This window comes from Onychostoma macrolepis, chromosome 08 (genome assembly GCF_012432095.1).
Source record: "Onychostoma macrolepis isolate SWU-2019 chromosome 08, ASM1243209v1, whole genome shotgun sequence".
Lineage (NCBI taxonomy): Eukaryota > Metazoa > Chordata > Actinopteri > Cypriniformes > Cyprinidae > Onychostoma > Onychostoma macrolepis.
In genome coordinates this window covers 4,379,572-4,403,578 of record NC_081162.1, presented here as the reverse complement: position 1 = coordinate 4,403,578, position 24,007 = coordinate 4,379,572, and the positions used below count along the sequence as shown (strand labels likewise).

General features: G+C 34.9%; 1 protein-coding gene across 1 annotated transcript; it reads right to left on the bottom strand.

Moving 5' to 3' along the window:
- Positions 1–11,760: 11,760 nt before the first annotated feature.
- Positions 11,761–22,470, bottom strand: nfu1 (NFU1 iron-sulfur cluster scaffold homolog (S. cerevisiae)). The gene is made up of 8 exons (XM_058785815.1): positions 22,346–22,470; positions 20,990–21,087; positions 20,771–20,906; positions 19,513–19,579; positions 19,318–19,435; positions 19,153–19,216; positions 14,538–14,712; positions 11,761–12,645 (listed from the first exon to the last, which is right to left on the bottom strand). Exons 1-8 carry the CDS (start codon positions 22,402–22,404, stop codon positions 12,604–12,606), a joined length of 759 nt encoding a protein of 252 aa, XP_058641798.1. The 5' UTR covers positions 22,405–22,470; the 3' UTR covers positions 11,761–12,603.
- Between the last annotated feature and the right edge of the window lie 1,537 nt (positions 22,471–24,007).

The following is a 24,007-nucleotide window of genomic DNA, read 5'->3' as shown; positions in this document are numbered from 1 at the left end:
CAATATCATGATTATGGTTAGGCTAAATAAGAAAAAAAGACATCTAATATAACCAAATTAGGCTACATTTATTTTCATATTAAATATCTCAACACACATCATTAGATATGACATTAAGCGCAACTTTTGTAGATTAGTAAAAAGGCTTGACTGCTTCCTTTGGTGTATATTTGTATACTTTTACCATCTAATCAGTCTCAGCATGCTTTAATTTTGTGTCGCTAGACGTTTGCCTCAATATAAGGTTAAATTATGCCTACGTCTTTTTTTGACCTGCGCTTTGGAAGTGATCTGTTAATTCTGCTAAATACCAGCTCCTTCTCAGTTCTCTGATCCCTTGGCTTCGTCTTGGTTCTATGATCCTGTGGCATCGGCCTGGTCCTCTGTTCCTCTGGCTCTGCTTTGGTCTACACCAGGGGTGCCTAATATCTATCTTCAGCTCCAACCTGATCAAACACACCTGAACCAACAAATTAAGATCTTCAGGAGTACTTTACAAATACCCGGAGGTGTGTTGGAGCAGGGCTGAAACTGAACTCTGCAGGCAGGTAAATCAAGAACAGGACTGATCACCCCTGGTCTACACCTTCACCCCCTCCACCTTGGTCTTCCAAATCCTCGTCTCCGCTCAGGTCTGCTGTTCCTCAGGCTCTACCATGGCGTGCTGCTCCTCTGGTGCCCCATGAGCCTGACCCTCTCATCTGCCATCTTGATCTACCTCAGAAGTGTACCATCGCCTCCTCCCACCTGGACTTTTGCTATTGTGCTATATATTTGCAATTTTTTTTATTTATTTTTTTTATTGTAGAACAAAGCCAGCATGCATGGCTTACAATAACTATATACAAGCCAGGGTTTGCATTAAAAAAAAATCAAAATAAAATATAACACTCTAGGGGTGACATGCCATATTTATACACATCTGAAATACCAACTATTTATCTTTCCCTATATTTTAATCTATCTAGTTATCATATAAGACAGTTTCTCAATAAATTCTGACCATGACTTAATTGTTCTAGGTTTAGCTCTGTTAATTCTTGCTGTTGAACACTAACAGCGCAATATTTTTTAGTTCTATAAGCCACATTTTGTCAGCCGGGAATGTGGGTTCATACCAAATTTAAAAAATTACCTTCTTGGCTGCAGTTAGTGCGGTGTGAAGCATTCTACGTTGGTAAACATTTAATTAAGATCAGAATCATCATTCAGCAAACAAATATTGGGATGTTTAGGAATAAGCCTATCGCAAAGTTCTGAGACCATAAGAAACACCTTATCCCAAAATTTGCTGATAAGTGGACAGTCAAAGAACATGTGCATATAGGTCCCCACCGTATTTGAATTACACAATGTACATAAAGGAGTAGGCAAGCACTTCATTCTGTGTAACACATATGGTGTTGCATAGGCCTTGTGAAAGTGTATAAGTTGATAGGCAGGATTCTTGGACATCGCAGGAATACTTTCCCATATCCAGTCCCAGTTAGGTTTATAGGGGGCCAGTTCCTTTTCCCATATTGTAGTGATGGGAAGTGCACCGGAGCCATGATTAAGCAGTTTGTTATAAATAAACGAGACTACTCCACGTGTCTGAGAAAAATTCACACAGTCCATCAGTGGATGAATGTCCAGGTTACAGTTCCACGGTACTCCATATGCACGCATTGCACTTCTCAACCTTAAATACAGAAAGTAGGAATGTCCAGGAAGATTGTAACATTCTTTCAAATCCTGAAAGGACCTTAGGCACTGATTATTAAAAATATCACCCAGAACAAATACACCTTGATCAGACCACGGCTTAAAGACAAAGGGCTTTTTCCCAGATTTTATATTTTATATAAATAACATATCTTGTAGTCGATGTGGATGCACCACAGATGCTTATATGTTACACCAAGCAATCTCAGAGTTTACCTCCAACCAAGTCTTAATGGAGCACAGCCGATATGCCCAGAAATATAGTTGAATGTTAGGAAATGCCAAACCTCCCTTGGCAGGACTTCTCTGTAGGGTATTAAGTTTAATTCTTGGACGTTTGTTGCTCCAAATGAATTTAGTTATAATGGAATTCATTTCTTTGAAAAAAGTTTTATAAGGAGAAAGAGGAATCATGGAGAATAAAAATAAAAGCCTAGGAAGATTTTAATGATTGCAATCCTACCTTGCAAAGAAAGTAGGAATGCGTCCCATCTCTCTAGAGCTCGTCTAATATTATTGAATAAGGTACTATAATTTTGCTTGACCACAGCCTGAAGTGAGGGAAGGATCTGAATTTAAGTATGTGAATGCATTACTAACTGGGATTAAGGAGGACACAGATGCAGTATCGCACAGCACGGACAGTGGCATTAGTACTGATTTCTCCCAATTAATTTTATAACCACTTACTTTACTAAAATTGTTGAATATTTTAAGACATTGAGAAATAGAGGTAGAAATGTTAGACAAATACAGTAAAATATCATCAGCGAAAAGAGAAATATGGTGTTTAAAGTTATCCATAATAATAGGGGAAATTATATGATAACGAGAGGGAAAACAGCCATGGTGATAAATGGGCAGCCCTGTCTTGTGCCTCTGCCCAGCAGAAAAGCACTTGAACAACTCATCCCTGTCAACACCCGTGCAAAAGAATTTGTATAGCGAGGGCGTACCATATGTATAAAATGGGGACCAAAGCCAAAACACTTCAAAACTGACCAAAGATACGTCCACTCAACCTGATCAAAGGCTTTCTCTGCATCTAGCGAGAAAATAGCACGTTGATCGTCAGTTGGATTGGGCGTGTCTATAATATTCAAAAGACGTTGGACATTATCCATAGCACAGCGTCCCTTAAGAAATCCTGTCTGATCATAAGAGATTAGAGAGCCAGCAACTTGAAGCAACCTTAGTGTCCGTGCAGATTAATGAAATCGGCCTATAGCTAGAGCAACAGAGAGGGTTCTTCCCTTTTTTCAGAATCAGGGAAATAAGGGCAGTGTTCTGATCTCTGTGAAAACAACCTGTCTCTATTGCAAAATTTAAGGAATTAAGAAGGAGTGGTCCAAGCATGTCCCATAACACCAAATACAACTCTGGGGGTAGACCACCCAGGCTGGGGGCCTTACCCTTATTCATCGACTCTAGAGCTTCTTTTAATTCACTTAGTTCAATTGGAGAGTCAAGAAAATTACGTTGCTCGTCACATAGGTGAGGGAGATTTAATTTTGATATGAATTCAATTCTCTTTTGATCCTCCAAACCCACCGCGGAACTGTAAAGATGCTCATAAAAGTTCTTAAATAAAGCATTCACCTCATCCGGGGCAGTATGAAGGATGCCCATACTATGCTATTGTGATTTTTACAGCACCAGGTGGTGTCTAGTTGGGGTGGGTAATGTCACAGGTCTTCTGTATATTGTTGTTTCAGAGACTCTCATTTTGGAGACTGTTCATTTCATTCCATTGTTTCCATCTTCACATTTCCTATGTTTATTTACTGTTTTCATAGCTGTCTTGGTTTCTAAGCATTTTCTTGTTTGTTTGTATAATTATAGACTGAGCTCACTTGTTTCTAGTTAAGTTACTTGTTTGTTCTGTGTATTCATAGTTTAGGGTTGCCAGTTGTCCAGTATTATCCAGGAAGTCCTTTATATTGGGCTTAATTGATGTGCCCTGTACGTGACCCCCCTTGTTCCATTTCCTGACTACTAACTACTGTCTGATACAGCAGCAGCAGTGCTGATCACTTGAGAATACTCACCGACACCTGTCATCATCCATCCACAGCCACCCCCTCAGACAGTATACATTAAGTAAATCAGAAATCGTGAACACAACTGTTCAAGGAAGGCTGCGGAATCCTCTGCTGGCTGGTCGCTCCTGCTTCACAGCAAGTGGTGCCCACGCTAATGCCAATTCCCTTCACCATCCGTGTTTTGACTTCAGCAAATCAGTTTTGGTGAATACAAACAACGTGATTATATTTCATGTGTCCAACATCCAGCTGCACAAGAAAACATGCAATATACCTGAGATGGTATAAATAAGGGAAGGGAAGTTGTCTTTCACTATTGCAATGTTGTTAAATAGAGATAAACATTTTACATTTAAGTAACTTCTAGCCTCAGAGGTGGGTGGAACGAGTTATAAATTCTTCGTTACATTTACTTGAGTAAATATTTTGGGTAATTAATACTTTTAGAGTATTTTTAAAGATGGGTACTTTTACTCTTTCTCAAATACATTTTTAGTGAAAAAACTGAACTTTTACTTCATTACTGTGGGCGACGCTCCTCTCGTTACTTTATCTTAATGCAATAAGTTAAAAATGCTTCAATTTATTCCAAACGCGCCGTCTACTTTTCTCTGGGCAATGAGCGATGCCCATTCGCGAATGATTCATTCTTTTGAGTCAATACTGTTCAAAGGCTTGATCAAACCAGTTGGCAGACCAGTGAATTGGTTCGCGAATCAGTTTGAATGATTCGTTCAGTTCCCTGCCGCACGCGCTGAGTCGTCTGAAGCGGTTCTCACTCAGAGTTGTAACATCAAGAGCATTGAAGATGTGGCTTTGGATCTACAGTCAATTGAAAGCAAATTTGCAAAGGCTGTTGTTTGCTAGCTATGAAGATCTTTAGCCTGTTAGATGAACACTGCATGTGCTGTCTGCAGTTCCACAGGTATAGATAGGCTACATTCAATTACAATACATGATACCACTATGACATTACCAGTTTGTTATACATGTACCTTATACATTAAATACAATGTACATAATTGTATACATTACATATAGCTGTCACAGAGTATGAAATGAACACCCTCCAAAACCCGCGTTAGTGCATTTGTTTCGTTATGTTCAGATGTTCGGTAGCGGGGTTTTCACTCTTCTCCGTGTCAGAGGTTACATATATATATATATATATAGGCCTATATATATATATATATAGGCCTATATATATATATATATATATATATATATATATAATTAATATACTTTAAAATATAATTGAATTCAGTGATGCAAATCAGAATTTTCATCAGCTGTTACTCCAGTTTTCAAAGTCATATGATCCTTCAGAAATCATTCTAATATATTGATTTATTATCAATGTTGGAAACAGTTTTGCTGCTTAATATTTTTTGGAACCTGTGACATTTTGTTCAGGATTCTTTGATGAATAAAAAGCTAAAAAGAACAGCATTGATAATAAATCAACATATTATGATTTCTGAAGGATTATGTGACACTTGCGTCTGCCGTAAAGGCTGATAAAAATTCTGATTTGCATCACTGAAATAAATTACATTAAAAAGCATTACAAATCTTTTGAACGGCAGTGTGTGTGTGTATACACACACATTACATAAATTTTATCTATATATCTAAACAAAAATAGACTATACAGTATATGATCCAAAGTAACTAACTACTTGAGTAGTTTTTTTTTTTTTATCCGATACTTTTTTACTCTTACTCAAGTAACTATTCAGACTATTACTTTTACTTTTGTAAATATTTCTATAAGTACTTTTACTTTTACTTGAGTACAGTTTTTGGGTACTCTACCCACCTCTGTCTAGTGTATTCCTAGCCTTGGATCTTATTCACCTTATTCGGTGTCAAGCACCAAAAGCAGCCCATATTAAATCTTTAAGTTGTCTTTAATTGAAAAATACTAATTTTCATATATATATATATATATATATATATATGTATATTACACTTTATTTCGATAGTCCACTTTATACATTCTACTAACTATAAGTAACCTTGTAACTACATGTCTACTAATTCTCTTCAATTTCTAACTACATCTCTACTAACTCTCAGATGGGTAGGTTTAGGGTTAGTAGAATAAGTTGACATATACTTGCAAAGTTTCTGATAGTCAGTATGTTGTATGTTGTGGACCAATATAAATAAAATGTTAGAAGATATTAAGCAGACAGTCTACTAATACTCTAATGACTGCTTTGACATGTAGTTGCAAAGTTACTTACTATTAGTAGAATATCTAAAGTGGACTATCGAAATAAAGTGTTACCATATATATATATATATATATATATATATATACACACAGTGGGTACGGAAAGTATTCAGACCCCTTAAATTTTTCACTCTTTGTTATATTGCAGCCATTTGCTAAAATCATTTATGTTCATTTTTTTCCTCATTAATATACACACAGCACCCCATATTGACAGAAAACACAGAATTGTTGACATTTTGCAGATTTATTAAAAAGAAAACTGAAATATCACATGGTCCTAAGTATTCAGACCCTTTGCTCAGTATTTAGTAGAAGCACCCTTTTGATCTAATACAGCCGTGAGTCTTTTTGGGAAAGATGCAACAAGTTTTTCACACCTGGATTTGGGGATCCTCTGCCATTCCTCCTTGCAGATCCTCTCCAGTTCTGTCAGGTTGGATGGTAAACGTTGGTGGACAGCCATTTTTGGGTCTCTCCAGAGATGCTCAATTGGGTTTAAGTCAGGGCTCTGGCTGGGCCATTCAAGAACAGTCACGGAGTTGTTGTGAAGCCACTCCTTCGTTATTTTAGCTGTGTGCTTAGGGTCATTGTCTTGTTGGAAGGTAAACCTTGGCCCAGTCTGAGGTCCTGAGCACTCTGGAGAAGGTTTTCGTCCAGGATATCCCTGTACTTGGCCGCATTCATCTTTCCCTCGATTGCAACCAGTCGTCCTGTCCCTGCAGCTGAAAAACACCCCCACAGCATGATGCTGCCACCACCATGCTTCACTGTTGGGACTGTATTGGACAGGTGATGAGCAGTGCCTGGTTTTCTCCACACATACCGCTTAGAATTAAGGCCAAAGTTCTATCTTGGTCTCATCAGACCAGAGAATCTTATTCAGGTGTTTTTAGCAAACTCCATGCGGGCTTTCATGTGTCTTGCACTGAGGAGAGGCTTCCGTCGGGCCACTCTGCCATAAAGCCCCGACTGGTGGAGGGCTGCAGTGATGGTTGACTTTCTACAACTTTCTCCCATCTCCCGACTGCATCTCTGGAGCTCAGCCACAGCGATCTTAGGGTTCTTCTATACCTCTCACCAAGGCTCTTCTCCCCGATAGCTCAGTTTGGCGGACGGCCAGCTCTAGGAAGGGTTCTGGTCGTCCCAAACGCCTTCCATTTAAGGATTATGGAGGCCACTGTGCTCTTAGGAACCTTAAGTGCAGCAGAAATTTTTTGTAACCTTGGCCAGATCTGTGCCTTGCCACAATTCTGTCTCTGAGCTCTTCAGGCAGTTCCTTTGACCTCATGATTCTCATTTGCTCTGACATGCACTGTGAGCTGTAAGGTCTTATATAGACAGGTGTGTGGCTTTCCTAATCAAGTCCAATCAGTATAATCAAACACAGCTGTACTCAAATGAAGGTGTAGAACCATCTCAAGGATGATCAGAAGAAATGGACAGCACCTGAGTTAAATATATGAGTGTCACAGCAAAGGGTCTGAATACTTAGGACCATGTGATATTTCAGTTTTTCTTTTTTAATAAATCTGCAAAAATGTCAACAATTCTGTGTTTTTCTGTCAATATGGGGTGCTGTGTGTACATTAATGAGGAAAAATTTACTTAAATGATTTTAGCAAATGGCTGCAATATAACAGAGTGAAAAATTTAAGGGGGTCTGAATAATTTACGTACCCACTGTATATATATATATTGCCAAAAGTATTGGGACTCCCCCTTCTAACGAATAGGTTTGAATACTTTAGTAATTTCCATGAGTACAAATCTTAATGTTTAAGCATATAATGATATTTAGAATTGTGTGCTTCTAATTTTATAGCAACAGTTTGGACAGGACCCTTTTCTAACCTAACATGACAATGCCTCTGTGTATAAAGCAAAGTTCAAAAAGAAATGATTGATTCAGTCAGTGTGGAAGAACTTGACTGGTCTACAGAAAGTCATAATCCCAGTTGAACACCTCTGGTGTGACTTTAAATGCAGACCTTGAGCCAAAAACTCATCACCAAACACCAATGACTTGTACATACACTATGTGGACAAAAGTATTGGGACACCCCCTTCTTTAGAACAGAAGGCACTTCCAAAACTGTGGCAACAAAGATTTCTATCTTTCTGTCTAAAATGACTGTACCCATATGTACAAATCATTGGTGTTTGGTGATGAGTTTTTACATGAGTATATACATATAGGCTATACGTGATTATCCCATATTTTCCTTTTCTGAAGTTGGCAACCCTATTATAGCCCAATGTTTGAGTTCTCCTTTGTCAGTTATTGTCTGTGCATGTCCTTTGCTAGCTGTTTGTGTATTTCCACTGGATTATTTTATTCTTCTTGGATTATATTTGTGTTTAAAACAAAGCTGCAAGATCCTTGCCTCAACTACTCCTTGCAACCATGACACAGACAAACTTACATACACTTTTTTAACATGCTGTATGTGAGCACCTTAGATTTGTCAGTAGTTGTCTGATTTGTATTATATTGACATGTAAATGTATACTGTAATTGAACATACTCTAAGTACTAAGGTTTGTAGAACTTCAGAAATACAAATATGGTGACATCATAGGAGGCTCTACAGTGCTAAATTTGGGAAATATACCGAGATTTTACAAGCAGCAATGTGAAAGGTCAAGCTAATCAATCAAAAAAACAAGTCTAAAGTAGTCATGTAAAGTTATATCACACACACACACATAAAAAACTAAGAAATAAATATTAGAAATGTAATATTATTAATGCTAATATTTAAAATGCTAATATATATATATATAGATAGATAGATAGATAGATAGATAGATAAAAATTAATAATGATCCCTAATCCCTCTTTGGATGGCCACTTGCTGTTTACGTGCCACAGAAATGCTGAAACATACCAAAACATATATAATGACCAAACGCATCAGTCTTTATACAGACCAAGAATTAAAAATGTCTAATATATGGCGTAATGCATCCTGTATGAATGCTTTCTAGCTGACAGACATGGACTTACATAAAGTTAGTTATATGCTTTTGTTTATATATAGAGAAATAAAACAGACATTATAAACCTTTAAAGTAATGTCATAATTTATCTTCATTTGGTTCTCTTTTCCACAGTTTATATACATGATTAAGTACGATTCGATTAATTAATCAGCAAGTCATGCAATTAATTAGATTTTTTAGTTATATTTTTAAATCAATGCAATCATCACACTCTCCTAGCTAATGCAGGCGTTTCTATAGTAAAACCAAAAAAGAAGGTTGCACTCCAAAGAAGGCTTTCAGCCAAAATGAATATTATACTGTATGAATTGGATAAGCATTTTAAAAATGAATTTTATTTAGAGTGCAGACTTTTTAATATTTCTTAAAGATAAATATAAGATAATAATCTTATGTAATTTATATAAATCAAATTTTATATTTACATATAAATAAATTATTAATTATTAAAAAAAGCAGAAAAGCAGAAAAGCAGAAGCAGAGACAGGAAGTGATAAGAGAGGACAGAAGAGAAAAGGATCAGGAAAGGACAACAAACTAGGACTTGAACTCGGATCGCCTGAAGCGCTATTACACAATAAGCTGGATTGTTGCCCAATGGTTCCGGCTTTGACTGTTTTCATTCAATTGAAAGCCCTTAATTTAATTGAAATATCAACAAATATGATGCATCACGCTGGGACTTTTTGATACATCTATAATCTGTTAATTGTAAGGTGACTCAGAATTATGCAGTATACTGGGTTTTGTTATTGCATTACTACAGACTTTTCTCATCAACATTTTAACAGACAATGTTGGCCTTTTACGAATAAATAAATAATACATTTGGGCTATAAATCATGTGTTGTTATTGTATTATTACTGCAGTGTAAGTCTGCAAACCAATATTATCTTTGCTCCACAAGGTTTATTTCATTCTACAGTGATGCCATTTGGATTACATGTTGCATCTGCATCCTTTCAACAGCTTCTTGTTTGAATATGTCTTACAAAGCACGTGACACTATTGTGCAGTTCGACTGGATTGTATAAATGTATGTAGTGTATGCATAAAACAATTTATAAAATTTTACATGCTAAATTAAATCTGTATTCACAAAATAACTATGCTACTTTATTTGGGTTAAAATGTTACATTACAATTGTAATGTACACAGTATACAGAGTATGCCGGAAACATGCAGATTATATTACGAGTGAAATCTGTCAAACTAGTATTTTAAAGCAAAAATGACTTTCAGCAGTATTTTATTATATAGAATTCTTAAACTTTTATGGTTTCTTGGCATTTAAAGTTTGAACTTTGCAAAGCAGAGGGACACCACATGCCATGGCAAATGAAGAATGACCCGTTTTTTGGTTTATTCATGTACTGTGTACATTTCCATATTGTTTTTATATAGACTATATATCAGGGATGAGTAATATAATGGTGATATCATACATTATCTGTATTTGATCTCACATATTGGAAGCAGATGTTTTCAGTGAAGCAGTATATGATTGAATATAGTTTTTTGGCCAATATAATTGGAGATTTAAACCTAGTATGTATATCTTTATACAATATTTATAATAATATAATGGATAAAACATGCAGTAAAACATGAAGAACATATCATACTATACCAGATCATATTTAGAGCTCATGCATGTGCTGCTAATTCTTGCTAAACATGCTTATTTTCTTGCTCAGAATGTGTTAAATTAGACAGTGATCATGTTCAGCAATCCGGAAATATAGCAACAATGAAAAATGGGGCTAAGGTTTTCATTATAATAAGAAATTATACTCTGTTGTTGTTAAGAGGCCATTGTTTTATCCCAGTGTAACTGCATTCATGCTATTTAAAAAGACACTTTCCGGAGATGAACAGAGCATGGTGTCCATAATAGATATTTTTTTTAACGCAGTTAAAACACACATATAGATATGATGATACAGAAGACAATTAAATAAAGATGATAGTTCAACTTTTATTTAAATCTGTTGTTCTGCTTTAAAGAGAAATCTGAAGTTGTGCCAGCTGTCACACTTTTTAATTAGAGTGAACATTTGGGTTTACTTTTGAAAAGTCAATTTCTAGGCACATACTTTAAAGTCTTGACTACAAAAGCTAATGAACATTTCACAACAATATACAGTTCATTTAACACATATTGGACTGAAGTGGGGCAAGCTGGTATGAAGCTGAATAGCCTTTTATAGGCATTTTAACAAACATTACACAGTAATAGTTATATTTATGAAACAGACCTTCCTTCTGTGACTAGCAATAGGTTTCAAAATAGCTGCAGTACATGGATCCAAATGTCAATAATAAAGATGGTGATTAGACTATGAATGTTAGCAGTGATTTTATTGCGGCTGTTTGTCTCATTCTGTAGCGCTCTCTGCTGGGGATACAAACACACAACTGCAATAAATAATATAATGGCAGTAATGCTCGAGTCATGTTTTTTACTGCCGTTTTCTCACTGATTGAGAAGGTGAGGATGCTTTCAATACTGTATACAATTGATATGAGTGAGGAGAAACTCAGCTTTGAGTCAGAAAAAGAATAGTTTTTTTGGATTAGATGACTCATGTCTTATTCAGAATACATTATGGTGTTCAGAAAAAAAAAAAAAAAAAAAAAGTGAACAATGGCTCGTCCAATCCCTCTTGTGACCCACACAATGAATATGACACCTAGATAAAAGTATGCTACAAATAAAATAAAGACAAATATAAAACAATTGCTAAATAACAACACCAACACAAACTTCTGTTTGAGTATTCTTTTAATAAGCAAATTTATTAAGTGTTATTCCTAACTAGGATATAGTTTCTGACATATCAAAATGTTGCTATGCAACAAAAACAATCCCCTATGGGAGCTATGCAGTGATTTGGTGAACAGCTGCTCACATTATAGTAACTGGAACACTGCATTGACCAATCAGAAGCCAAAACAGAACCAGAAACAACACCACCAACAGAGGAGCACTTCAGCCCATGGTGAATGAAAATGATTTTGAATTTGATGTTTTTCATTTATTTAGTGCATCCTTCTATCAAATGAAGAGCAAGATTCATTATTTATCAATATTACACACTGAATCTTTATTACATAATTCAAATTTTTTTTAAATGTAGAATGACCCATGATACAATCAAGATTCCTGAGAATCCATTAGACATGAAACCAGGAGATTTCTAAAGATAATATTTACATGCGTCTGGGAAAATGCATATTGCAACTTATTCACAAAAACATGAAATTCAGCTTTTTGTTTTAACCAGTGCAACGAGCTATAATCTATAAAATATTATGGACGACCAAACCAAACCTGTTACAGCACCGACCAAATACTGTCTATGCAAAAGTGCAGGCTAAAAATATTTCCTGCGCACTTGATGTCGTAATATCAATGTCTGTAGCTAATATAGGTTTATATAAAGGAGTGTGAGGACACACAGTTTTGTCCATTTTCTTTACACCTGTGTAACTGAGTAGTCTCTACAAAACTCAGGGATCCTTCTACATGATTGGACATTGATGGGAAAGAGGAGTGCTGGGTAATTTATTAGGAAGAAAGGATAAAGTCTGAAAGCTGAAACTCATATCACCGGACTTCCTTTTCAACATTCACATCCTCTTCCTTCACCTGCAAGATTAAAGGCACAGAATATTAGCACAGAAACACTTTATAACTTACTGCTGAGTGCATCTTCTCACAAAACCACAGAGGGACAGCGTAATAAAATTAGTATCCCAAAAATGAGAATTCTGTCATCATTTACTCCCCTTCATGTAATTTCAAACTTGCATGATTTTCTTCTGTGAAACGTAAAATTATGTTTTGAAGAAAGTTGGTTATCATTGACGACCATTGTATGGCCAAAAAGTACAATGGAAATCTATGAGAACCAAAACTCTTTGGTTACCCATGTTCTTCAAAGTATCTTCTTTCATGTTCCACTGAAGAAAGAAAGTCGTACAGGTTTGGAACAACTTGAGAATTGTATCGTCATTAGTCAAAAATTCTAATGAATTTAGCGTGCTCTGTATCAGTGCAGCAGCTCAAAAGAGCTTGTCAATGTCAAAATCTTTGAAATAGCCAATAAAAGTGTAGAAGGCGGGGTTTACTGTTCACGGAGCGGAGCTGCGCGCCACTTGAATGCGAGCTGACTCTGAGGTAAGATGTAAGCAGCTAAACATGACAAGACAATGTTTACAATAAAAAAATCCTAAACGATAGACGTTAATTTTCAGGGGTACAAACTACTATGGGCCTTTTCGAATTTCTTAATGCCACTTACATTATTCCTCACAATATAAGATGAGAGTGAATGTTTGTAAATCTCTAACGAAGCTTTCCGCTGTAATTTTATATATCTAAGAAAAACAAAACAAAAAAAAACGTAAAATATCATTCTCAAACTTACTAAAACATTGTAAATCTGAAAACGTTCGTGATATACATTAATAAAAATACAATTTGCTAGTTAACATGCATTATAATTATATACACACTGGCAATCAAAATGTTTGAAATAATTAAGACTTTTTATTTAGTTCGTTTTTGAAAGGAGGATTAATTTATTTGGTCAAAAATACAGTAAAAATAATATGAAATACATATTTAAATATCTTTTAAGAAAACAATATTTTAAGTGTAATTTATTTCTGTGATCAAAGCAATTTTCAGCATCATTGCTACAGTCTTCAGTGTCACATGTTCCTTCAGACAAACATTCCAATATGCTGTTTTGCTGCCTAATTATTATTAGTAATTATTTGTTATCAATTAACCTATTACTAATAGTTTTCATTATTATCAATACTGAAAACTGTTTTCACTTCATATGTTTGTGGAAACTGTGATACTTCAACTTTTTCACGATTATTTGATGAATACGAAGTTAAAGAACAGCATTTATTTGAAATATAATTAATTTGTAATTAGTATAAATAACTTTACTGTCACTTAAATCAATTTAATGCAACCTTGTTGAATAAAAGTATTTATTTACACTTTTTATATATATATAACCCTGACTAAATAGTAATGCATCACATTTTTGAATTCTTTCTAAAGGACCAATAGAAAGGCACCATAAAAAAAAAGAAAAAAAAAAGTCCACATTCTGCACTACATTCCAAGTCTTTTAAGCAGAGCATTGTCTCATATGGACTGATATTATATTTAACGTCAGTGATATTAAACTGTCCCTCTAAAAGAAATGTGTAAAAATTCTTCTAAATGATTTACTATTTGTCATATAAACCAGAAAAGACTAATTATAATGTAAAAAAGTATGCCAGTCATTCATTCATGTTAATGATGATGATTTCAATAATAATAAAAAAAAAATAGATAGCATTTATATTTCTGAATTGTGTTAATGTTAGCTGGTGGGTTTATGGTGTGGTGTATAATATCTTAATTTGTGTTCCGAAGATGAACGGAGGTCTTAATGGTTTGGAACAACATGAGGGTGAGTAATTAATGACAAAATTGTAATTTTGAGCTGGAGTAACCCTTTAACTCCTCACCTGCTCGACTCCTTCCACCTCGGGAACGTAGAACTGCAGCATGTTCTGGATGCCGCTCTTCAGCGTGATGATGGAGCTGGGACAGCTGGTGCAGGAACCCTGCAGCTGCAGCTTTACAATACCGTCCTCAAAACCCCGATACAACACGTCACCTCCATCCTCCTGCACTGTGGGCCTGAAGTGCACATGCAAATAGAGAAAAGGAAGCTGTTGAACTACGAAGAAATACCTAAGATTATGATTACGACTTCACACTGCACCGACAGATGCAGACCAACAGCGACAGTCACCAGATGGCAATATGTCACTCCTCAGACAATCCAAGACCTGACAAATGCCGAGTCAACATGTTCATGTTCAGTGAAAAAAACGAGAGAGGAGAGAAGACTGATCCAACGAAACCAGATGAACGTGTCTGTTGTTGTTTTTCCGTGTCTGCTGGCGCAATGTGAAATGGCATTTAAATGTGAAAAGTTGATTATAGCATTCCACTTCGTCTATTCCTGTTGAGTTAAAATGTTCTGTTTATAACGAAGCAGTTCAGCATTACAACACAGACACAGTACCATTCAAAAGTTTGAGGTCACTCATTCTTTTTAATGTTTTTGAAAGTCTCTTATGCTCAAGGTTGCATTTATTTGTTTAAAATACAGTAAAATCACTAATATTGTTACAATTTTAAATAACTGCTTTCTATTTTAAAATATATACTGTATGTATATATATATATATATATATATATATATATATATATATATATATATATAAATAATGTATTCCTGTGATGCAAAGCTGAATTTTCAGCATCGTTACTTTAGTGTCACATGATCCTTCAGAAAGCATTCTAATATGCTGATTTGCTGCTGAAGAAACATTTATCGTCATTATTATAATTTATGTTGAAAGAATTTGTGCTGCTTTGTGCTACAGTCACTTTTGATCAGTTTTCTGCATCCTTGCTGAATAAAAGTATTAATTTCAAAAGTATTAGAAAAGTAAAGTTAAACTGTTGATCCAAATTTTTGGATGATAATGTAAAAACCTAGAAAGCTCAAAGATACCTTGTTTTGGTCATATTATAATATAGCAGTGCATACATTTTTTTTTTTTTTTTTAAATATAAGAAACACAGGAGTAAACATAAATCCAAGATGGCAGATGTTGCCTATAAATACATTTTACGTAATATTAATACCGTTTCAATATTAATACTTTACTAATAATAAAAATTGACTTTTTACCCAAAAAGTGTTTTTGCTACTTTATGTATAGTTACGCTTATTAGAGTATCATGTTGTTAGCTTAGCAACATGCTAAAATCAAGTTGTTGTGTGTTGAGTGTTACAAATCAATCATTTATGTGGTTCAGTTTAATATTCAAATAGTTAAAAACAGACCATTTCCCCAATATTTGTATGTGCTTACTGTATATGTATTTATACTTAATGCACGTTTCTGTTTGTGTAGAGTGTCTCAAATCAATCATTTCTGTTGTTGTGTTTCATTTGAGATGCTCACTTTTTGAGATGTGAGAACATATGACCTGATAAATTTGTATGCCACATAAAAAAATTAAAAAATATAGCTGCAAGCAGCAATGGCGGGCCCAAGCCGTCAGTGCAACCGCCACCCCGGTGGCATCAGGAAAACTGTGCCCAGCGGGCACATGCATTACAGTAAACCTCTGGCAGTTTGGATTTGAGGGATACAGCAATGAAAGGGTTAACCCAAACTATCAAGACTGTGAAAGATACACACACACATACACGCAACTATATATAACATTTGGGTAACACTTTCAATAAGGTTTCAGTTATTAACATTAACTATATTAATTAATATGAACAATAAATATATAGCTGTTTAAAAATGTTAGTCTCTCTCTATTCTCTGTCTCTCTCACACAAACTCACACATAAAGATAAATATGAAAAGCTTTTGTAACACTTTTCAATAAGTTAGCACAATAACAATTATTTAACAATAATTTTATAGCATTTATGAATCTTGGTTAATGATATGTTCAAAATTGACTACTACATTTTTAATTAATTTCTTATTAATGTACATCAGTTACTGTACCATGAACTAACATAAAGAATTTTTTACTAACACAAAAATATAGTAAAAGATATGTTGTTCATAATTAGTTTGTTAGTTTTGAATTAACTAATGTTAAAAACTATTTTATTGAACTATACTAGTTAACATGAACAATAATTATATAACATTTATTAATGTTAATTAATGTTAAGTTAAAATGTATTAATACATTATTAAAATTTAAAGTTGTATCTTAACATTAGTTTATGTTCTGCGAATTAACATAAAATTAATATTTTTAATGTTAGTATTAACTAACATTAAATAAGATTAATAAATGATTTTAAAATATATTGTTCCTTTATAGTTCATGTTAATTAATGTAATAACTTGTTAACCAAAGAGACCTTAATGTAAATTGTTACCAATACTTTTTATATTCTATTCTGTTATATTCCATCACTATAGAAAAAAAAAATTATATATATATATATATATATATGTATATATGTGTGTGTGTGTGTGTGTGTGTGTGTGTCTGTGTCTGTTTCTGTGTGTCTGTGTGTGTGTGTAAAGATACTGAGAATACAGAGCATTTCAGCTGATTCTATGCATTCTTTTTCATTCTTATACAGAGACAGGCAGCTCATGAAAAATAAGGTCATGCCTCCATCTGGTGGTCATCCTTGGTATTACACTTCACCTTTAAACCAATTTCAGTTATAGTTTTAATTGTTTTGTGGCCCCTGAGCATGATACAATTTTGAAACTAATATATATATATAAGAATACTGACAGTACAGAACATTTCAGATGATTCTATGCATTTTTTTTTTCATTCTGATACACAGACAGGCAGCTCAAATACCTTGAAAAATAAGGTCATGCCTCCATCTGGTGGTCATCCTTTGGTATTACACTTTTCACCTTTAATCCAATTTCAGTGAAAGTTTTAATTGTTTTGTGGCCCCTGAGCATGATACATTTTTGAAACTAAGCATGTTTCCTCAGAATGATTTGTTATATTTATGTAAAAAGTTTTGAAGTGTTTGGAAACTGCACTTTAAAGATATAAGAAAATTACTGCTATTTTTTTTTACTGTTACTTTAATAAATCACCATTACCACACCGTTCGAGATATCTTAAATCCGTCCGCAATTTAAAATCTTCAGTATATTGGCATCATGTTGACAAAGTTTGGTGTGAACTACTTGTTTCTGCTTGGAGGAGTATGAATTTATTAACAGCCTGTTTTCTCAAAAAACAAACATTCAAATAAAAATAGCCGACTTCCTGTTGGTCGTAGCTAATGACTGTAAATTAGAAAGTTGTCCGGCTTAATAAGAACAATATATGTACCGAGTTTGGCGTCTGTAGCTAAAACTAACCCCCTCACTTTTGACAAAACTCTTCACCTTTAAACCAATTTCAGTGATAGTTTTAATTGTTTTGTGGCCCCTGAGCATGATACATTTTTGAAACTAAGCATGTTTCCTCAGAATGATTTGTTATATTAATGTAAAAAGTTTTGAAGTGTTTGGAATCTGCACTTTAAAGATATAAGAAAATTACAGCTATTTTTTTACTGTTTCCGTGTCTAACTATCATTAATACAGATATGTGTATTGAGTTTCATGGAATTCTAAGCATGTTATCTGCCTCAAAATCAATGGAAAAAAATATTCAACTTTGACGTATTACCATGGCAACAATATTTTAGATACCAATATTCCCTTCACAGTTTTACATCGGCCGTGTTTTGTCATTATTCTGGTGAAGTTTGAAGCAAATCGGGTAAAAATAAGATGCTGAATTCAAAGCATTTTCAAAATGACACATTTCCTGGTGCCAGTTGGTGGCGCTTTAACTTTCACTCATAATAGTCACATCTATTCGATCGGCATCATACAACAAAAAAACCCTCTGAAGTTTGATCAAAATCAGACAATGTATGTGGATGTTATTAGAAATTTCGTGTCTCTCATTTTTCGCCATAATTCATCGCCTCGCCACGGGCAAACCGTTCGAGATATCAAAAATCCCTCCGCAATTTAGCATCCCCAATGTCTTGAGACTATGTTCACCGAGTTTGGTGGCAATCGTATGGAAGTCCTCAGAGGAGTATATCAAATTCCAGAGCATGCGCTTTTCAAACAGCCCTAAATAGCCGACTTCCTGTTGGGCGGAGCCTATGACATAATGCGCGAAATTTGTTCGGCTCAATGAGATCTATATGTGTTCCGAGTTTCATATGAATACGTGCAGGTATGTGTGAGCTACATATCATGTTTTCAGACTGTGTTCTAGGGGTCGCTGTAGAGCCCCTGTGCCACGCTCAGGTCCCAGCCTCTGCGGCGTCCTAATGACCGCAGATTCCAACGTGTGTGCAAATTTTCAAGAGTTTTTGAGCACGTTAAGGCCCCCAAAAACGCCCAGATAGTCGAAAAAAAATAAATAAATAAAATAATCCTGAAGGAAACAATAGGGCCCTGCTCCATTTTGGCTTGGACCCTAATTAATTTGAAGGCTGCATTAACGTAATAGCAAAAGTAGAGTAATTTACTGCGGTACCTTATGCGTGTGTCCAGCAGTTCTTTAATCATGGCCACCACCTCATCATCATCCTCAGAAGGAGCTGCAGACATGGAGTCAATATACATGAACAATATATTTAATGACCTTGGATTCAGTGAGGATGTCAAGATGAGAAGTAAAGAAGGGAAGGTGACATTTAACCTGTGTCGGCACGTGGAGCATCTGCCTCATTGACAACAGGAAGTCCAGAGGTGAAGAAGTCCATAATGGTGGCGAAGACGTCCGGTTTGATCACTCTCCACTCTGATTCACTATCAGCCTGAAGGATAAAGAGATATGCTTAAAAAAAATGAAGTTATATTAAAATACTATTGAAAAAAAATGCCAATTCTTTACCTTAGTAATGGTTATGAAGTCAGGACCAAAGAAGACACTCTTGACTCCATCTATTCTGAACAACTGCCTGAAGAATGAAAACAGCATCAGCAGCACTGACAGGAGCCCTGCAGGTTCTGCTATAAAGAGTTCAGCAAAACGCACGGGAACATTCTCACAAACGCATGTCTGGATTTATAGCTGTTGTAAGCATTTTTTGGAATACCGCACATAAAACAAACCCAATAGCATTATTTTTTTTCTATCGATTTTCTTTAGAAATGTCATATTTGTCTATTAAGGGATAGCTATTTAATCTATTTTGTTTTATAGATCTGAATACTTCAGGCAAACATGTGACCCTGGAGCACAAAACAGTCATAAGTATGGCATGTGTATATTTGTAGCAATAGCCAACAATACACTGTATGGGTCAAAATGATTGATTTTACTTTTATGCCAAAAATCATTAGGATATTAAGTAAAGATCATGTTCCATGAAGATATTTTGTAAATTTCCTTAAATTTTTCCTTAAACTTAATTTTTGATAAGAGCTAAGAACTTCATTTGGACAACTTTAAAGGTGATTTTCTCAATATTTTTTATTTTTTTTGCACCCTCAGATTCCAGATTTTCAAATAGCTCTCAGCCAAATAATGTCCGATCCTGACAAACCAAACGGATGGGGATTTAAGAAAATTTAAGAAAATATGTTATATATTTAAACATAAAATAAACATTTTGAAATATATATTTAATCTTAAAAATATTTACATATTTTACTCCGATCTGGAAAGGTTACTAACAAAGCAACCCCTGCAACTAAAAAATGGTTTATCACAGTCCCATGTATACATTCAGAATTTCAGATTAACCTCATCAAGAAAATAACAGTGTGATGCCATTAAAATTAATTAGTAAAAATGGTGAAACTGTAGACTATGTTACCTGTCAGCTAGGTTAGAGCCAATCAGACCAGAATATCATAAAGGGTTATGAACAGGTTCTTAGGATTTGGATCCATAAACAACAACCAAGAACACCTATGATAGTGTGCAGTGACTTTTGAACACACAATCACCATCAAAAATTCAGCTGTTTTTGCACATTTGCCTGGTGCAGAATTCATTTAAATTGACTCTAGATTTCTTACTGTTAAAAAGAATAACTTCTCCTGTAGATCTTAATATGAATTATGACTGATAATGCATTAACAATTCATCAGAAAATAAAATGCAGTGCAAAAAGTGTGTACTCTGGCTGAAATACAAACTCTACCTTGCCAAGGGTGAACAATAAGCATCTCTAGGTCCAGCGAAGTCCATAGTCCCTGACTCCAGCACCACACGACCAGGAAGAAACTTCAGGCTGTTTGGGTTCGGAGTGTCATGGGTCTGAATAAACATGTTTCTGACTGATGAGAGGAAAGAAATGTTACGATCCATTCCAACCAAACACTTTACAGTAACATGCAACCTGAATCATGCTAACACTTACTAAACGTAGTGCTTGTTTGTTGTGGAATGGGACTTCTGGCCACTTTGTGAAGGGGTGGTCTGGTGAGCCCTGTTCCATGATAACTGCACACAGGATACCTTCGAACACAGTAAAATGATACATGTACTCAAATTCAACTGTACACATTTTCATAATAGGGCATTTTTCTGATATTCCCTACAATAACATGTGTGACCCTGGAGCACAAAACCAGTCTTAAGTCGCTGGGGTATATTTGTAGCAATAGCCAAAAATACACTGTATGGGTCAAAATTATCAATTTTTCTTTTATGCCAAAAATCATTAGGATATTAAGTAAAGATCATGTTTCATGAAGATATTTTGTAAATATATCAAAACCTAATTTTGATTAGTAATATGCATTGCTAAGAACTTCATTTGGACAACTTTAAAGGTGATTTTCTCAATATTTTGATTTTTTTGCACCCTCAGATTCCAGATTTTCAAATAGTTGTATCTCAGCCAAATATTATCCGATCCTAACAAACCATACATCAACGGAAAGCCTATTTATTCAGCTTTCAGATTTTTTTTTTTTTTTTTTAAATGACACTTAAGACTGGTTTTGTGGTCCCGGGTCACATATAGAAGAAGTGCTTTTACAAAAAATAGTATTGTTATATTCAATAATATAATAACACTTTATAATAATATTATATTAACAATGTATTGATCTTATATTATAATACTATATTATTATTATTGGTAATCATAGTTTCTAACAAATTACTACTACATAATACTTCGTCAAATAAAACGTAGGTAAGGTTCCATGCTTGACAAACATCCCGTTATTATTGTGGTTTTTAAGGTTTCATCTATAATATTTTAGAGGAGATTATCACCGTGGTCTAGAAAATGAACAACATATGTTCAAAATTGTATGAAGCAGTGTTAATAACAGTGCATTAACTTATGAATATTCATTATATTATTAATTTTATTTATTTATTTATTTTATTTTTTAATGAAAATCAGAAAATGTACACGCAAAACAGGCTTTAAATGAACAAAATTAGGTCATAAGACATAAAGAAAAGACAAAACAAAACAACAATTGCAGATACAAGGCAGACATAATTATAAGTTATATATATTGTACATCATTAACATCAATAAATAAATACAAGTTAGAAATCCAGATGAAATTCATTATATTATTTGTCCAATAAGTACCATGCCATCTGCGTCACCAGACCTTGTCAGTGACACTGTAAATATTACGAAACTCTTTAAACGCAAATGCTTCACGCGACTCTAAGCACCTGCAGGACAATACAAATAACCCCTCACTGACACACAAACGCAAAGCAGCATATCACAGTAACGACTCACGATCTCGTTAAAAGCGCAGATAAATTCCTTCCAACCCCGATGCTCCTGTACGCCGCCATGCTTGTGAGGGCATGAAGACGCTGAGACGTCACTTCCTGGATCTTATGCGGGGCGGAAGTCAGTTATATTTTAACTACAAAAATATTGTATATTATAATATGTAGGCCCAAAAGTTCTCCGTCTCAAACTGCACCAAACATTCTTTCCACCTCCACCGGTGTGATATTTTTATACTGTAAAACTTGTATGTGTTACATTATTAGAGATAAAGGTAAAGTTTCCAAGGAAAGTTTCTAACCTAAAACCTGCTGAATCGTTGACACTTGAACCAAACAAACGGTTTTGAATGATTTGTGAAATGAAACGGACTTCACTAGCTCGCTTTTACAATTTTGTACTGATAAAGAAAAGTCTTTGCCCAGCTGACATAAGACAAACTTCTTCTAGGTGACAGTAAAATCTTATTAGATTTCCTGTTTGTCTAATGATAAATGCTATTATGCTATTGTTTAATTATTTAATAGACCTTTTGTAATAAAATGTAAAATGTCCAGGAAATCACAAAATAAACAACACTGGCTTTCCCCTTGTCTGTATTTGTCCCAGATAGGCTGTCAGGTTGTGTGGGGATCTTTTTCAATGATTTTTACATCATTACACCAATAGATGGTGAGTGTCTTTATGTGTCGTTTAATAAACCCAGAAAAACTACATATTAGCTACATACCCAAAATTTGTTTAATACAGACATGGAGCCAATGGGGAGTTATTGATAAATAAATTATGGAGTGGCGCCCTCTAGTGACTGAGAAATGCAATGTACAGGTGCTGGTCATATAATTAGAATATCATCAAAAAGTTGATTTATTTCACTAATTCCATTAAAAAAGTGAAACTTCTATATTATATTCATTCATTACACACAGACTGATATATTTCAAATGTTTATTTCTTTTAATTTTGATGATTATAACTGACAACTAAGGAAAATCCCAAATTCAGTATCTCAAAAATTAGAATATTACTTAAGACCAATACAAAGAAAGGATTTTTAGAAATCTTGGCCAACTGAAAAGTATGAAAATGAAAAGTATGAGCATGTACAGCACTCAATACTTAGTTGGGGCTCCTTTTGCCTGAATTACTGCAGCAATGCGGCGTGGCATGGAGTCGATCAGTCTGTGGCACTGCTCAGGTGTTATGAGAGCCCAGGTTGCTCTGATAGTGGCCTTCAGCTCATCTGCATTGTTGGGTCTGGTGTCTCTCATCTTCCTCTTGACAATACCCCACAGATTCTCTATGGGGTTCAGGTCAGGCGAGTTTGCTGGCCAATCAAGCACAGTAACACTATGGTCATTGAACCAGCTTTTGGTACCTTTGGCAGTGTGGGCAGGTGCCAAGTCCTGCTGGAAAATGAAATCAGCATCTCCATCAAGCTTGTCAGCAGAAGGAAGCATGAAGTGCTCTAAAATTTCCTGGTAGATGGCTGTGTTGACTGTGGACATCAGAAAACACAGTGGACCAACACCAGCAGATGACATGGCAGCCCAAATCATCACTGACTGTGGAAACTTCACACTGGACTTCAAGCAACATGGATTCTGTGCCTCTCCACTCTTCCTTCAGACTCTGGGACCTTGATTTCCAAATGAAACGCAAAAT

What these genes read in the sequence shown, in the direction of transcription:
- nfu1 (XM_058785815.1), bottom strand. Translation starts at nt 22,404, where the DNA reads ATGGCGGCGTACAGGAGCATCGGGGTTGGAAGGAATTTATCTGCGCTT. An exon ending in TCTGCGCTTTTAACGAGATC is followed by an intron (nt 21,088 to 22,345) that starts GTGAGTCGTTAC and finishes CTGTGTTCGAAG; the next exon opens with GTATCCTGTGTGCAGTTATC. An exon ending in TATTGTTCACCCTTGGCAAG is followed by an intron (nt 19,580 to 20,770) that starts GTAGAGTTTGTA and finishes TTCATTCTTCAG; the next exon opens with GCAGTTGTTCAGAATAGATG.